Source organism: Ceratotherium simum, chromosome 1, assembly GCF_057802395.1.
Source record: "Ceratotherium simum simum isolate JZ-2026a chromosome 1, ASM5780239v1, whole genome shotgun sequence".
Lineage (NCBI taxonomy): Eukaryota > Metazoa > Chordata > Mammalia > Perissodactyla > Rhinocerotidae > Ceratotherium > Ceratotherium simum.
In genome coordinates, this window is record NC_141900.1 from 105,499,590 (window position 1) to 105,515,686 (window position 16,097).

The 16,097-nt window shown below is 39.5% G+C and overlaps 1 protein-coding gene across 1 annotated transcript; it reads right to left on the reverse strand.

Annotated features, from left to right (window-relative positions):
* Positions 1–5,383: 5,383 nt before the first annotated feature.
* On the reverse strand, positions 5,384–12,081 carry LOC147918340 (endogenous retroviral envelope protein HEMO-like). The gene is made up of 2 exons (XM_087433468.1): positions 7,755–12,081; positions 5,384–7,576 (listed from the first exon to the last, which is right to left on the reverse strand). The coding sequence occupies exons 1-2, from the start codon at positions 7,810–7,812 to the stop codon at positions 6,573–6,575; spliced, it is 1,062 nt and encodes a 353-aa protein (XP_087289594.1). The 5' UTR covers positions 7,813–12,081; the 3' UTR covers positions 5,384–6,572.
* Between the last annotated feature and the right edge of the window lie 4,016 nt (positions 12,082–16,097).

A 16,097-nucleotide genomic window follows, 5' to 3' on the forward strand; every position in this document is an offset into this window, starting at 1 on the left:
ATAGCTAATCTTTGACAAAAGAGCCAAGAACATACAATGGGGAAAAGAAAGTCTCTTCAACAAATGGTGTTGGGAAAACTGGATAGCCACGTGCAAAAAAATGAAAATAGACCATTACCTTACACCATACACAAAAATTAACTCCAAATGGATTAGGGACTTGAATGTAAAACCTGAAACTATGAAACTTCTAGAAGAAAACATAGGCAGTACGCTCTTCGACATCGGTCTTAGCAACATCTTTTCAAACACCACATCTGACCAGGCAAGAGAAACAATAGAAAAAATAAACAAATGGGACTACATCAAACTAAAAAGCTTCTGCACAGCAAAGGAAACCATCAACAAAACGAAAAGACAACCTAACAATTGGGAGAAGATATTTGCAAACCATACATCTGATAAGGGCTCAATCTCCAAAATATATAAAGAACTCATGCATCTCCACAACAAAAAAACTAACAACCCAATTAAAAAATGGGCAAAAGACCTGAACAGACATTTCTCCAAAGAAGATATACAGATGGCCAACAGACACATGAAAAGATGTTCAAAATCACTAACTATGAGGGAAATGCAAATCAAAACTACAATGAGATATCACCTCACGCCCGTCAGAATGGCTATAATTAACAAGATAGGAAACAACATGTGTTGGAGAGGGTGTGGAGAGAAGGGAACTCTCATACACTGCTGGTGGGAGTGCAAACTGGTGCAGCCACTATGGAAAACAGTATGGAGATTCCTCAAAAAAGCAAGGATAGAACTACCATATGATCCAGCTATTCCACTGTTGGGTATTTATCCAAAGAACTTGAAAACACCAATTTGCAAAGGTACATGCACCCCTGTGTTCATTGCAGCGTTATTCACAATAGCCAAGACTTGGAAGCAACCTAAGTGCCCATCAAGGGATGAATGGATAAAGAAGCTGTGGTATATATACACAATGGAATACTACTCAGCCATAAGAAACGATGAAATCCAGCCATTTGTGACAACGTGGATGGACATTGAGGGTATAATGCAAAGTGAAATAAGTCAGAGGGAGAAGGTCAAATACTGTATGATTTCCTTCATTAAGTAGTAGATAATAACAACAACAAACAAACACATAGGGACAGAGATTGGATTGGTGGTTACCAGAGGGGAAGGGGGGAGGGAGGAGGGTGAAAGGGATAATTCGGTACATGTGTGTGGTGATGGGTTGTAATTAGTATTTGGGTGGTGAACATGATGTAATCTATGCAGAAATAGAAGTACAATGATGTACACCTGAAATTTTTACAATGTTATAAACCAATGTTACTGCAATAAACAAAAAATTAAAAAAAAAAATCTTATCACTGAAATTGGACAGTTAGACGTTTTGTGCCTCCTGTGTAAGAAGCAAAAGAAAGCTCACAGCACTACCTATAAAGGTTTCTTGAAAAAAATTCAAACCTAACTCTCATGAAGCTTCTAGATTTTACAGAAAATATGGGAGAGGAACACATAAAAGAACACCATGAGGATATAATCTGCCAAATGTAGAACGTGACATTCTGTAGAACAAATGACCACCTACTCATTCAGTTACAGCTAAATACAAGTGTGCGACCTTGATTAGATCCTGACTCAAACCAAAAAGGTGTTTTTGAGGCATTGTGGAAATGTGAACATGCCTAGATATTGGGGATGCAAGGAATTATTACTTATTTTTTCAGGTATATTAATAGTGTTGTGGTTATATTTTTAAAAATATCTTTAACTATAGTAGAATTACACACTACAGCATTTCATAAGTGAAGTGATATGTCTAAGAATTGCCTTAAAATCCTCCAGTGAAAAGAAAAAAAAAACAGAGGCAGGGGATTAACTAAAAAGAATGGCAGAATGTAGAAAATTAGATGATGGATGTCTGGGGGCTTATTATAGTATTCTCCTTCTTCTGCGAATTTTTGAGAATTTTCCTAATAGAACTTTTTCTTTTTTTAATCCTGCTTCAGTTTCTCCTCTGTGAAGTATTTCCTGCTACAGAGCAGGATTATGCAGGTCACTTTTTATCTCAAAGTATCTTTGGAGATAAAGTAACCCAAGTCTCTCGGCAGAGTTTTCCAAAATAAAGACAAACCATCTAGTCCAACACATACCACACACAAGGAGGAATTTTGCTAGGTCAAGCATCGTTGTGGAGCCTGGGACACCGGGGGTTAAAGCCTGTCCCTGGCAGCTGAGCGGCCCCACAGCTGCCAGCAATTAGGCTAGCTGGCGGTCCCCTTAGGAAACTCCTGCTGCCTGATTAGGACTAATTGCTAGCCAGCATCTAAGTCCCTGATCGATAGAAATGGAAATCCATTAGGGAAAGGCTGTGCAGGGAGACTGCCTTCTGGGGGTGAGCATGCAGGTACGTGGAGATGCCGCCTACTTAGTGAGTGCTCCAAATGCACCCCACCCTGCCCATGTCACTGGAAAATTACACTGCGAAACACTCTCATGGTTACCTTTGACCCCGAAAGAGAGACTTCTTTTCCCCGTTTTGGTCTATAACTGAAGGAAGCCTGTTTCTGCCAAGAATGGCATGATGACAACCGTTTCTTGGAGATACAAGCAGTGTGTCATGGGAGTGCGGCAAGAGGGCACTCTGTCTGGGCAGCTCGGGAAAGGCTGGGTGCAGGTGTGGGGTTGTGGCAGAGCCTTTGAGTGTGGGCCGTTATTCCGTATTAAGGAGACAGCTCAGAGACTCATTGGCAGCTGCTGAAAAAACTTACTTCAGATCCTTGCCAGTTTGAAATTTGTGACTGGATGCCAGAGAAGATGGCAGTTTTCATGGGAACTATTTCAACTGACTATATGCTGGGTTCTGAGAATACAAAGATGTGTGAGATCTGGGCCTTACCCTCAAGGAATCCTACAGTGTATGCAAGTTCAAAAACAAAAAAGAGATTATAGGACTATTTAAACTGCTTATGAGAACAAAATAAAGAGGATTTCTAACACTACCACCACCACCAAATTTTAATTGATTTTTTTGTTAAAACAAACCACACACACACGGAGTTTTGAGTTTTAGCCTATTTCGAAATTCAAGGATATTATAACGAAATGTGGACTGCATTATTTGAGAAAATACATTTGTGAGCTTACTTTAGATAAGTTTCACAAGTAGAACATAAACCACATAAAGAGTCCTTGCTTGTCAGGTATCCGGGATCTAAAAGTTCCTTCATAGATTAGACATAAAGACTAGATTAGATTCAAGCTGTGAATTTTGCACGCCGTTATTTTGCAAGTTTGTGCAGAGGCACATTCTTGTCCCTCTTGCACTAAAAGTACAAGAAGTCTGAAAAGTATTAAAGTAAAACAATGTAAACTAAGAAAAGGACTAATTTACCTCAAATATAATCTAGAGCAACTTTTTAAAGCACTTAAGAGTATTCATTTGCTTTAAAATCAGGTTCATTACAAACAACCCATTTATTAAAGAAAGTCAGGCATCAGCAACTCATTAAAGTCACTGTGTATGTATGCAAGTATAAACTGCATTTCTCTTATCCTAAGATTCAGCTTTTCCCAAAGTAGTACCGTATTGCTATTCAATTTATACTTAAGATTCTTTCAAATGCCATAACCACATTATGGAGAAATCTTTAAACTTCCTAGAGGGCTTTCTTTTAGGACAAGCGCTGTAGAAGGAGACAGAAAGACTCCAGCTGGAATGAGCTGGATTATGCTGTGCAGTGCATCTCTAAGGCTATTGGTTATCAAAACACTTTTTGACATCAAAACACAAAACAGGACTGTTTGTTAGGAGTGAATTCTTACTATCATTTCGTGTTACTGAATTGGGGTGAGATCATGCAGGGACCTGAAAGTGACAGATGAATGTCAGTGACTGGGCTCAGGAAGCCAGCGAGAGAAAAGAACTTGTCAGTGACTGGCAGGTTTACTTCTTTTAAGTACTATTTTTTTCAGAGTGTTCTCATAAAATAGCCTGATTATAGAGTGAGGAGACTAGTTTATCAACTACAAAGGAAAACAAATCTCACTGTTCTATGCTCAGAACTCATACTTAGTCATTTGACCCAAAGGAAGACAGGTATTACTAACTACCTTGGCCAGTAAAGCGGGAAGAAGGGAAAGAAAGTGCTCCACCCAAGATTACACAATTATTAAAAGCAAGCTGGTCCTAGAGTCTGATTCTCTCAGTTTCTAATCCAACGCTCATCCTTTACTATTCTTTTGACCTTGCTATTTTTTTCCTAAAGTGGTCCCTTTTTTCTTCATTTCCTTTTCTTTCATTCCCTATTTATTCTTTTTCTCAGTTGGATGCTTTTGATTTCTACCATCTACTTTCTCTTCTCTTTTCTTTTTAACTATGTAAATTTCCTGTAATCCAGGGGTGGTTTAGCTACCTGGAAATCTGGGTGTGAGGAAGCCTTGACAAGGGTGTCAACAAAAGTATCAGGTATTAGAGACTTTGCTACCTCAAAACCGAAGGACAAATTTAGTATTTAGTAACTAGAATCCCAAACTCTATATATTTGATCATATGCTTAAGTTTTATGCAGTTAATAAGGAAGAACTCTAAAATAAAAATCCAGATCCTAAAAGGTCTTGATCTTAAACTTTCACATTCTATTTTATGTAACTGTGTGTGTGTGTGTGTGTGAGAGGAAGATTAGCCCTGAGCTAACATCCGATGCCAATCCTCCTCTTTTTGCTGAGGAAGATTGGCCCTGGGCTAACATCCATGCCCATCCTCCTCTACTTTATATGTGAGACGCCTGTGACAGTATGGCTTGATAATCAGTGCGTACGTCCACACCCAGGATCCGAACCTGCGAACCTGGGCCACCAAAGCGGATGAACGAACTTAACCACTAGCCACCGGGCCTGCCCTATTTTATGTAACTTTTAAAGGAAGTCCTCATATTTCAGGAGCTCTGGCAATCTAATTTAATGTGAAGAGCTCTGAAATACAGGTGATATTTAAATTGCTCTCATTCTTAGGACTACTTTGCCTTTCTTAGTAGAACAGGGCTTGCTGACTACTTATTATTGTGCTTTGATTCCATTGTCCTTATTTGAACTCTTGTCATTCTATCTAAGAATCCCCAAATCTTCTTTAAAGCCATGGTTTAGTTCCACACTGAATAGGACTGTAGACTTAAAGACATTCAACCCACTGTATGAGGTTGAGTGATAGCAGCAGACTCCAGAGTTAATGGGAAACAAAGGATTAAAAGAAGTGGACTAAAGGAGCCAAGCAGAGAACTTGGGGAAGGTCCTGTGTGCTCTCGGATGAATACAAAGAGGATCTGACTCTGTCCTAGGAAAGGCAACTTCAAGATTAAAAATCTGAAATCCTGGCAAAACACTCATCTTTCACATTTGAGTAAAACAGAATACTGTTAAAAAATTAGGCAACACCTTTCTATTCTGTTTAAACATTCTCACATGGTATATTTATTTTTTTAACAGCTTTACCAAGATAGCATTCACTCCTTTAAAGTATACAATTCAGTGGGTTTTAGTATATTCACAGAGGTGTGCAACCATCACCACAATCAATTTTTTTTTTCCCTTTTTCTCCCCAAAGCCCCAGTAGATAGTTGTATATTATAGTTGCACATCCTGCTAGTTGCTGTATGTGGGACGCCGCCTTAGCATGGCTGGACAAGCGGTGGGTGGGTGTGCACCCAGGATGGGAACCCAGGCCGCCAGTAGCAGAGCGCATGCACTTAACCCCTAAGCCATGGGGCCGGCCCCACCACAATCAATTTTACAACATTTTCATCAACCCCAAAAGAAATTCCATACCAGTTAGCAGTCACTCTCCATTTTCCCCCAAGCTCCCACCTCTAGTCAATCACTAATCTGTTTTCTATTGTCGGGGGAAGAGGGAGAATCTCCCTCTGCCCTTTCCCTTAAGGTTCTTCTGGCTGGCCAAACAATCAACAAGACAGGTTAGCAGGAGAAAATAATACCAAGTTTAATAACATGTATACATGGGAGAAGCTCAGAAATGAGCAACTCGTCCCTCTGTCTAAGCTGCTTTCTTAAGTATTGCAGCTAAAGGCGAAGGAACGTGTTGGGGGTGGGTAGTGGCCTGGGACTTCAGAGGGCAGAAGGACAATTCTTTTCAGGGTCATCTATTGATAATTTGGTCAGGGAGAGATAGAGTTTTTTGATAAAAGGGGCTTGGTGCCCCTCCCATTGCAACATCTATTTTACATTATCTTTATAGCCATCATGATAGAAGATCTGTTCCAGGAATGAGCCACCATGCCAGATTCTCTAGGCAGTTAGTGGGGGAGGTCAAATATCCTTATTGTCTTCAGCTCGAAATAATCCGCATACCAGAGTGGTGCTTCCTGGGGCAGCTTGCCCTGAGCACCATCAGTTCCCTCCTCTGAAACTTCCCTAGAAGTTTCACATATTAAAAGCTGAGCTGGTGACTGTGGAGAGAGAAATCGTGTTAGTATCTGAGTGATAAGAAGTCTGCAAAGAGAGAAAAGAACGTAGATTAGAATGAGGATGAACAGGCAGAAAAGAACAAATCGGAGCACATTTCCCCACACTCCATTAAATCAGTCTCCCAATCCTGGAAATAAGTCAGTCCAATAAAATGTGTTAGCTTCGTTTATCTGATGAAAAATGTCAATCTTCTCTTTTAATAGATTTAAGTTAGATATTACTTGACCTGTTTGATTTACATAAAAGCAACATTTTTCTCCAATGATTGCACATGCTCCTCTTTGCTGGGCAGTGAGCACATCCAGAGCACGTCGATTTTGGAGCACCACAGATGCTAGGCTGTTAATCTCTGACTGGAGTATGTTCAAGGTTTGCATGGTGGTGTTGAACTCTTGCTCCATTACCATAGAGAAATTTAATATTGCCTTTTCCAACTCATAATCTCCAAAGCCGGGGAATAGGACTCTCAAGGCTGAAAAGAACTTGGAGTTGTGATACACAAATGGATTTTCCACGATTTCTCGACTGGCACGTTTATGTGGCACAATCTTATGAACAAACGAACCCAAGTTTGTAATTTGGCTAACATTTAAGGTGGAGTGTTTGGTGACAGAAGGAGCCAGGTATCCAAGTCTGCATAGTCCTGACCAATTAGGTGGGAATCCTTTATACACTTTGTTGCCGCATAAAATGAAAAGACCAGTGTAGTATAAAGACAAGGTTAGAATTGAGTCTGTAGTTCCCAGGATCTGGACTATTTCATGATCTGTGCCACTTGCACTGTTACTACCTAAACATCTCCATTTCCCCTGAGCTCCTGTCAGTCTGCGAGAACAGAACAGATTGTGGAATAGCCGGTACAGGAGGCCTGCAGTCTGATTTTGGCAGCTATAAAGCCTGGTCTTGTCACCTGACCAGGTGAGTCCAGATTTTTGATTCACCCATATATAGTCTGCGGCATTGGGCAGCCTAACCATGCGGATAGCTGCGATACCCCAAGTTGCACACGGGTGGCTCGTAGGCCATCCAGAGCACTTGGTGATTTGGCAAATGTTTGTGCCAGAGGGAGTAGTGATAGAGTCACTTACAATTCCCTTGAGAGTTCTGAAGATGCCACCTGCGGAATCAAACCACAGAGTTTGACTGCAATATTGTCTCGGTATGTCACCCAGGAAAGGTCCAGCGCCATGTTTACTTTCAATGCAGAGGGAAAAAACTTTCACCTATTGCTTGTACTTGGGCAAGGGACAGTCCTTGACCTTCTAAGTAGTCTTTCTGGGGCCCAAGTGACTCACCAGGAGAAGAAGCAGAGTGAAGTTTTCCTTGTTGCGGATACCATACTCTGTTATTCATCCATTTTCCGTATTTAGTCTACCAGGTGTTCATATCAGCAGGAACAAAGACTAGTTCAGGTTCTTTTGCACTATCTAGCTGTTGATATAACCAACAGTCAGATTGATTAGTTAGCGTGGCTAGGGCTTGGTAAACTGGCATAAGGGGGTGTTTGGTCTGTGCCCAACCTGTTGAAAAGGAGAGGGTTAGTAAAAGCAAGACACAGATCAGAAAAGAGCCCATAGTGGAGACTTAGAGAGGGGAAGAGGGACAGATAGAGACCAGCACTCTCCAGTCAGCTTTCTAATAAATGATTAAAAAAAATATATATATATGTATATATATCCACTAATAGTTTGTGTGTGTGAGTGTGTATATATATAGGGAGTTTTGAAGCAAGGGGGAGGAAATGGGTCAAAGTAGGTTTTCTCGATCCGTGATCTTGGGAAAAGCTGTCTACTTCGTGATGTCGGCTGCTTCTGGGGTCTGGGTTTTGGCCCTCGAAATCCTTAGTTTAAGGTCACCTGTGGGGATTATCTCCCAGTTGTCTTGAGAGCGATGTTCTGGGTCTATTTTGGCGTGGCTCGCATGGATCCAGGAAGATTTTTCCTTTATTTTGATGGCAGTGCAGGTCGTCAGTAAGACTTCATAAGGTCCTTCCCAGCGAGGTGACAGTGCGTGTTTTCTTCTAAAGACTGATGTACACCCGGTCTCCTGGTCGAAAGGGATGGCAAGGCTTGTCAGAAGGTGGTGGCCATGCCTCTTCTACCTGTTGACGATATGCTTCAAGTATACTAGTTAATTTTTGTATATAACAAGTCATAGCATCAAATTGTTCACTTAAGTTCCCATAATATTCATTTAATCCAGGAATTGAAGGTTTAGAGATGCCAGTAGGCATCGGACGTCCAAAAACTATTTCAAAAGGAGTCAGTCCATGTCTTCTATTTGGAGTATTTTGAATCTTCATAAGGGCCATGGGCAGAGCCTCTGGCCATTTAAGTCCAGTTTCTTGACAGACTTTTCCTAGAGTTCTTTTTATATCTAGATTTTTACGTTCCACTTGCCCTGATGACTGAGGGTGATATGGGGTATGAAATTTTAATGAATACCCCAGAGTTTTTGCAAGCAAGTGGTTTATCTCTGCTGTAAAATGAGTTCCTTGGTCTGATTCAATCCATAAAGGAATGCCAAAGCAAGGAATAACTTCAGTTATTAATTTCTTTACCACTGTTGTGGCATCTGCATGTCTGGTCGGATAGCATTCAGTCCATCCACTAAGCCTGCAGACAATAACCAAACAGTGAGAGTAACCTAAAGCTGAAGGCAAGTCTATAAAATCTATTTGGAGTGCCGCAAAAGGCAGCGTGGGCCTGGGAGGACTTCCTGGATCACACTGATTTCTCCCAGAGACTTGGTAAGATTTGCAAGTTGTGCACTGGGAGGTGATTTGGTCAGAAATTTTATGGATGCCAGGGCAAAACCAATTGTCTTTCAGTTCCTTAACTATCCCCCGTTTGCACATATGTCCCATTTGGTGGGAGATAAGTGCAAGCCAAAAAGTCAAAAGAAAAGGAGCTACTGGAAGTCCATTTGGTCCAATGTATAATCTATCTGATAATTGTTTGGCACCCTTTTGTATCCAATTGTCTTTTTCAGATTGTGGGGCATTTGCCTGATAGTTAATAACATCAGTCAGGGATAAAGGCAGGTTTAAGAATTGGGTGGAAAACGGATAAGGGGGTCCATAGTGAGCTGCATGTTTAGCAGCTCTGTCAGCCCTGTCATTTTCTAAAGACATGACATCAGTCTCCTTAGTATGGGCTGAACAATGAACAATGGCAATTTTTGAAGGAAGGTGAATAGCTTGTAATAAGGCTGCAATTAAGTGTCCATTAGCAATAGGAGTTCCTGCAGAAGTTAAGAATCTATAGGATTTCCAAATTGTGCCAACAGCATGGCAGACTCCAAAAGCATATTTGTGTAAACGAAAGAAAAACAAGGTTAATGGTTAGAGCAAATTGTAAACCAGTTTTTGAGTTCAGAGGACAGCCAGTGAAGAAGAATTTTAGATGTCAGCGTCAAAGTATCTTTTGCAGTTTAAAATGTCTCTGATGGTGTCGTCAGGTCATCTCTTAAGTTTATATCAAGTTCATCAGCTTCAGTTTGTAAGGCTTTAGGAAAAAGGGCAGGTTCAGTTTTCAGTGATTTTAAATGAAAATGATGGAAAAAATCAAAAACGTTAGTTTGGACATCTGTAGCCAGATATTTCAGGAGACTAGAAGAAATCAGGATCCAGTCCAGTCAACAGATATAAAACAAAAACCTCAAAAGACAACAAAACTAGGATCTAATATCCGCAAACTTATACTGAAATAGTTTTTACCGAAATATAATTTTTCTCTCTAAAATCACCCTCATTTTTATTAAGATAGCAAAATTAAAACTAGTTTGCAAAATAAGTCTAGTTCCAATAGAGTTGGCTCAATTATTTACATAAGTACAGCAAGAATAGCAGTTGATCACATAGGCTCTTTTAAATCTGCTTTGCTGGAACTTTTTATAAGGAATCTCACATTGAACTTTAAAGGTCTCTCGAGGCCAGGAAAGTCAAGCCAAGGATTTTGTCATCAGACTTTGCCTGCAATACCTATAGATTTGGGTGAATTCTTCTATTCCGAGGTTTCCCCAAAATATTTCAAGGTTTCTTGTACCTGCCAGATAAGTGACATTCTTTACTTATCCTGGTAAGTGCTGCTTGGAACATAAGGTACCAGGCCAATATTTCTACGTGGCTTTATTTCATAAAGTCTAATCTTCATTCCTCAAAAGCTGTATGGTTATATTGCAAATATGATGTTCCAGTCACAACCTTGGTAATAGAACCAGTGTTTCCAATTGTGTCTTGTTTTAAGGAGAACAGATTTTTATTGAACTTATGCAAATAACTATATTGCCATGAAAACAACAATATTCACTTACTAAGAGTTTCTAAATTCGAGGGATCAGGTAGAGAGAAAAAGATAAATATTTCAATTTTACTTATAAAAGTATCATTTACCAAATTGCTATAAGTCATAGCTAGCTCAGGAGAAAAGAGAAAAAGTTTTTCTTAAATCTGAAAAAACAAAACATTAAAAATTCAGCAATACTTCAAACGAAAAATCATAAAAATTATAATCATCCTTATCAGTTTATTCAGTCTTGTGTAATCCATTCTTGATCTCAATCTTTTTGTTAGCAGCTTCATGAAGTTATCAGTCTCTCCATCAGATTTTTATAATTTTTTACCCAGTTCAGTTTTATGATCAGAAAGTTTGTCAGAAACCTGTACTCCAGTGTAAATGTCAGAGTCCTTTCCATGAATTTTTCTGAAGTTGAAACATTTTGCAAAAGCATTAGAGCAAAGAAATAAGTCTATAAACAATAAGACCTCAAAATGGCAATTGACAAGGAAATTTGGTTAATTTTGTGACATACAACACTTTAAAATAATAATAACCAGAATTATGACTGATAACCAGGACAGATCAGAATTTTAGTAATGTTATACAATTTTAAAACACCTATATCAATAAGATTTGCCCACATAATAGCACCTAAGCAGGCTTATCATCACCGGTCTGACAATGTTTTCCATGTAATTGAACATATTGAATAAGCCTAATAAGTTTAGTATCTTTCCCCTTATAGGAAGAGAGCAAATTTCTTTGAGAAGTTCCAGGGCCCTTTGAAAATTCTCAAAGAAATAAAAGTTAACAAAAAGACTTTAAGATATGAATTTTGGGGGAGCTTGTCAAAAATATAAACAATCAAAGCAAACAGAGCATTAACAGTCTAAAAGCCTTAATAGAGAGACCTCAGTCTTTTGGACGTAGGAAATTATTTTAACAGTTTTTTTTTTTTTTTCTGTCTTTTAGGTAGACTTATTCAAAGGTAAAGAAAAATCTTTTGTAACCTCTTTATCAAGTTTAAGCAAATTATCCTTTTAAGAGACAGAAGACCAAATTTTAATTTTGCACCAGCTTATTTTTGCTATTAAAACTCATTTACTTAATTAAATTCATTTCAATCTTAGCCAAGTTGACCATGCATAAAACTCCTTTTCCAGAATTTTTCTTCCACAAACCTTCTATAACTTTCTTTTTACATTCAGAATTTGTCCCATGTCTTTCTTTTCCCTCCTAGTACTTGAGGACAAATTTATCTTTCTTAACCAAACAAAATATTTCCATTCTTTGTACCTTTATACATCTTACTTTCCTTGTATACAGATATATTTTTCTTAATTTTCAATCACATATACTAATTAGAAATTTTAACCTTTAGAAAACTTAATTTGTGAGTAAAAACTAAGTAAACCATTATAAACTTTTTTTTACATTAGTATCTTGTGGCTTGGAAAATTTATAAACACTTTATAACTTCTGGAAACACATTACTTTATAGTACAATCTTTTAATAAAACACGTTTACCAATAGACCCAAAATATCTTTTAGTTTTCCTGTAATGAAAAGCCAAAAGTAGACAAATGTACATTTAGCAATCAATGTCTAATATCTTATCTTATTTGGAAATGATGATACTCAGAGAATTTTTATCATAAAACTTAGCAAAACTCTCAAGTTTTAAGTCACCAAAAAGAGTTTGGAAGCTGTAACCACCATAACACATAATTATTGTTTAAAGTTCATCCAACATTTATCTTTTTCACAACTATTTAGTTACTTATTCCCAATAATTATTTAGATTGCCTACAACACTTCATAAGACATTAGATAAAATTAGCCATCATTTAAATTACTATTTTTGTTAACCAGTTCTGTAATAGAGATAACATCAGTTTTTTCCTACAAAATTTCATGCAAATTTCGTCACCTCTTATACCTTTAAACATAATTATCATTAAGATTTTTATCAATAGGTCTTGGTCTTCTAATTTTGGACAAGAGAAGCATTCCCAGTCAGACATTTTAAACATACTCAGGCAAAGTTGATGTAACCTCTTTGTATAAAATTAGCTCAAACATTCCAACCTTTATAATCTTATCAACACTTACACTTTTACATGTTCTCAATTCAATTGTAACCTGAGTCAAGGTCTTAAGACTAGTCAAATTTTTCCCTTCTTTTTTCTGGCCTTAATTCTTAGGTACCAATTAAGCAATTACGTGAGAGCTCTCAAAACATTTTTTTTCCCCCAATTTAGAAGTTTTTCCAATTCAAAGGATCCGTCGTCTGGCCATTGACGAGTAGGATCTTCATTTGTATATTTATTCCAATAGTGACTCGAACCAATAAGCCTTTTTAAGGAAAGACCCGGAGGTAACTTTCCACGCTTAGAATAAATCTTTCCCATGGACGCAAGAGGCGTCCCTGGTGAGGGCGCAGATGATGTAGCCCCCATGATCTACAGAATTCACTCCCAAAGATATTCAGACTCCCCTGAGAGCTTGGCACAGCCGGACAGAGACAGTTCGGAACCCCAGTCTACTCAACTGGCCACCAAGGTGCACCCCGGTAAATGCACCTTCCGTATGGTGGAGACCAAGGAGAATATTCTCACTGGTCACAAAGCCAAGTTTTCTCAGGACACAGAACAAGACAGAAGGAAAAACCTCATCTGGTTTTTTTTTTCTTATGTGCACAATGACAGCTTTAGCCACGCCTTAGGTCTCTTGGAGCCAGAATAATACCTAGCGGGGGAGGTGCCGCGGGGTTGGGGACTGTGTGCTTTACAGAGTACCTCGTCGTTGCACGGACATTTTCTTGCAGTTGGCGGGGGACCTGTGTCATCTACCCCGTTCCGTGATCCAACTTATCCTGTCACGGGAGTCTTCTGAAAGTGGCGAGCGCCCTAATGGCTCTTAACTGCTCGACCCGCGCCCACCAAATTTGCGGCCTTTTTGGCTTCCAAGATGCCCTCGGCAATGGCCTTCACTTCATGTGCATAATAACCCACAGCAAAGTTTGTAGACGCCGGTCTGGTGAGACCCGCAAACTCACCAGTCTGTGGGGCCGGCCCGGACAGCAGGCTTATAGGGCCTATGCCTGCGTCCTACCCTATGGTATTTCCTTCTTATGACAAAAGACACAGACAAAAGAGAAAAACAGAGACTACCTGTGGGAGGAAAAGGGATCAAGATCAAAAACCAAGAGTACTCTACCAAATTTAAACCAAGAGTCACTAAAAGCCCAAGAAACTAGTTTCCCCAATATTTTCTCCTGCCAATCTAAATTTAGAAAGAGAGAAAATTCTCACCACTTCCTTCTGCCGGACTCCGCAGATAGAGATTCCGGGAGGCTGACGTGGTAAGAAGTCTTACCTTTTGCCGGCTTTCATCAGGCGTTCCCGTATCTCATCGTATGCAGTAGTCCAGGGAGAAGGCAGGTCTTCAAGCCAGAGAAGGCAACTTGCCAGCCAGTGTGGCTCCTGGCGACTACGGCAAAACTGTAGGGGGAAGAGGGAGAATCTCCCTCTGCACTTTCCCTTAAGGTTCTTCTGGCTAGCCAAACAATCAACAAGACAGGTTAGCAGGAGAAAATAATACCAAGTTTAATAACATGTATACATGGGAGAAGCTCAGAAATGAGCAACTCGTCCCTCTGTCTAAGCTGCTTGCTTAAGTATTGCAGCTAAAGGCGAAGGAATGTGTTGGGGGTGGGTAGTGGCCTGGGACTTCAGAGGGCAGAAGGACAATTCTTTTCAGGGTCATCTATTGATAATTTGGTCAGGGAGAGATAGAGTTTTTTGATAAAAGGGGCTTGGTGCCCCTCCCATTGCAACATCTATTTTACATTATCTTTATAGCCATCATGATAGAAGATCTGTTCCAGGAATGAGCCACCATGCCAGATTCTCTAGGCAGTTAGTGGGGGAGGTCAAATATCCTTATTGTCTTCAGCTCGAAATAATCCGCATACCAGAGTGGCGCTTCCTGGGGCAGCTTGCCCTGAGCACCATCACTATCTTTATAGATTTGCCCATTCTGGACATTTCATATAAATGAAATCATACAATATGTGGACTTTCATGACTTGCTTCTTTCATTTAGCATAATGTTTTCAAGGTTCATGCAGGTTGTGGCATGTATTGATACCGAACCAAGTGGGCTCGCCTCCTGGTGAGTTAAATAAGACTCTACACCAGTGGAAGTTGTCTCACAAAGTAAAGTGTATTTGTGGCAAATAGGAGGCCACGAAGAATCATTTCCAAATTCATGGCATCGATGAACAAAGGGAAGCAGGAACTTTTATTTGGTTGGGGAATGAATATTCAAAAGGGAGAGGTGGGTATTCGCTTGCACAGGCTCAGTTGGAGAACATGCTTCCACAGAAGGAGGCCTAAACTCCTCCTGGAGAGATCTTTGCATTAAAAATAAGGCAAAGGTCATGGGCATAGCTCTTGTGGTGAGGCTTGGTCAGTTTCAGGATGGCTGGTGGTTACATCTTATACACAAAAGGAAAAGAAACAACTTGGAAAAACAGTTAATTGCTTCCAAACCCACCTTTGAGTTTCTTGAGGTACCTAGTCGGTGACTGTATCAGTAGTCAAATATTACATCATATGGATGTACCACATTTTATTTATCCATTCATCAGCTGATGGACATTTGGATTGTTTCCACTTTTTGGCTATTATGAACAATGCTGCTATGAACATTTGTGTACAAGTTTTTGTGTGGACATATGTTTTTACGTCTCTTGGGGTGTATACTTAGAAGTAGAATTGTTGAGTCATATTGTCACTGACTAGGTGCCTGGAGAAACTCAAAGTTAATTGCTTTTGGAAGCAATTAACTGTTTGTCCAAGTTGTTTCTTTTCCTTTTGTATGTTAAGGAGATATAACCACCAGCCATCCTGAAACTGACCAAGCCTCACCACAAGAGCTAAGCCCATGACCTTTGCCTTATTTTTAATGCAAAGATCTCTCCAGGAGGAGCTTGTTCTCCAACTGAGCCTGTGCAAGCGAATACCCACCTCTCTCTTTTGAATATTCATTCCCCAACCAAATAAAAATTCCTACTTTCCTTTGTTCGGGGATGCCATGACTTTGGAAATGATTCCTCATGGCCTCCTATTTGCTGCAAATACACTTTACTTTGTGAGACAACTTTCACTGGTGTAGTCTTATTTAACTCACCAGGAGGCGAGCCCACTTGGTTCAGTAACAATATGGTAACTCTATATTTAACCTTTTGAGGAACTGCCAGATTGTTTTCCACAGCAGCTGCATCATTTTACGTTAGCACCATCAATGTAGGAGGATTCCAATTTCTCCATATGTTCCACAACACTTGTGTT

Excerpts from the sequence above, each read along its gene's own strand:
- LOC147918340 (XM_087433468.1), bottom strand. The coding sequence starts at position 7,812 with ATGAATAACAGAGTATGGTATCCGCAACAAGGAAAACTTCACTCTGCT. Across the intron at positions 7,577-7,754 it reads TCACTCTGCTTCTTCTCCTG|GTGGCATCTTCAGAACTCTC; the intron begins GTGAGTCACTTG and ends TTGATTCCGCAG.